The 1,550-nt window shown below is 46.1% G+C and overlaps 1 protein-coding gene across 1 annotated transcript; it reads right to left on the reverse strand.

Annotated features, from left to right (window-relative positions):
• Positions 1-384: 384 nt before the first annotated feature.
• LOC149834338 (uncharacterized) lies at positions 385-891 on the reverse strand. Its single transcript, XM_090009345.1, has one exon. The coding sequence runs from the start codon at positions 889-891 to the stop codon at positions 385-387; it is 507 nt and encodes a 168-aa protein (XP_089865471.1).
• Positions 892-1,550: the final 659 nt, after the last annotated feature.

Raw genomic sequence — 1,550 nt, forward strand, 5'->3', positions numbered from 1 at the left:
CGGTGTGACGGTTCTTCCTTACCGCCGCAAGCCTTCTGATCGCTCGCTTGCCGTTGCGAAAGCTTTGATCATAGAGAGTCTAAGAGAGCAAGAGAGAAGAAAAGGAGAAAAATTGCAATCACTCGAAAGCAATCACAATGAGAGTGAACAAAAGAAAGCTCAACACATTTGCATTCATTCACAATTTTGCCTGCAGGCGCATTACAGTTCAAATTTAAGGGCTAACCCTTCAGGGTATTGATCAACCTGAACCAAAGTACAAGGGTGACCCGAAAAAAGTTACAAGTGACTTGACACTTTACATCAAGACTCAACCAAAGCAAAACAAACTCTAGACACAACTATACAAAGTAGATCCCAGGGGAACAAACTTCTCCCTTCAAATCATGTGCTGCCCTCGGTGCCATCTATTTTATGGTAGGCCCTGACTTCAGTTGGGTAGTGACTCTTCATCCGAAATGCTTGCTCCCACGTCGGCTTCGTTGTCTCCTCCCACTTTACAAAATACTTCTTCGCATCGCCCAAGTAATTGACCTTGTAGCGAAGGATCTTGCTGAGATGCTTCTCAGTCCGTTGTGCTGTCAGGGCCCTCTGCAGGATAGGAGCGCATTGTGGCATGTTACGTTCCGGATCTCCCTCATCTGCATAGAACAATTTCAGGTTGCACACGTGAAACACCAGGTGTACCTTGAAGTCTGAGGGCAAGTCCAGCTTGTACGCTAGGTTGCCCACTTTCTTTGTGATGATGAATGGTTTTTCGTTCTTTCTGATCAATCCACGGTGCCATCCATGGAAGATGCTTGTGCAATCCGGGTAAAGTTTCACCAACACCTTGTCCCCAACACGAAAGCCAACAAGTTGACGTTGCTTGTCCGCCCACTTTTTCATCATCTTAGCCGCTTTGTGAAGAAATGTCTTCGCCAACTTAGTCTGCTAGTGTCAATCTCGAATAAACTGATAGGCAAAAGATGGCATTCCCTTCTCCTGTGCGGCTAGAGTGTGTGGGGCCAGTGGTTGTTGCCTCGCAGTTATCTCGAACGGGCTGTGGCCTGAAGACTCACTCTTTTGAAGATTGTAACAGAATTGGGCCACATCAAAGAGCTTTACCCAGTCCTTCTGATTGACACTAATAAAGTACATGAGGTAATGCTCAAATAGTTCGTTGATGCACTCTGTCTGACCATCGGACTGTGGTTGAAAACTTGTTGAAAATAGAAGATCGGAGCCGAGTAGCCAAAACACTTCACCCTAGAATTTGCATGTGAAGCGAGCATCGCGATCACTCATAATGCTTCTTGGTACACCCCAGTGCTTCATAACATGTTTGACGAACAGCTCCGCAGTCTTCTCTATTGGGCACTCTTTGACAGTTGCGATGAAGGTGACGTATTTAGAGAAACGATCCACCACTACCAAGATGGAGATGAATCCATCTACCTTCAGCAAGATAACAATGAAGTCCATGGAAATGCTTTTCCATGGACGTTCTAGGATAGGTAGAGGCTCAAAGAGGCCGACAGTCTTCTGGTTGGTCCTCTCGTCTTGCTGAC

Source organism: Nuphar pumila, chromosome 6 (genome assembly GCF_984573655.1).
Source record: "Nuphar pumila chromosome 6, dmNupPumi1.hap1.1, whole genome shotgun sequence".
Classification (NCBI taxonomy): Eukaryota; Viridiplantae; Streptophyta; class Magnoliopsida; order Nymphaeales; family Nymphaeaceae; genus Nuphar; species Nuphar pumila.

Bases quoted from the DNA above. Each gene is read 5' to 3' on its own strand.
- LOC149834338 (XM_090009345.1), bottom strand. From the start codon at position 891: ATGATGAAAAAGTGGGCGGACAAGCAACGTCAACTTGTTGGCTTTCGT.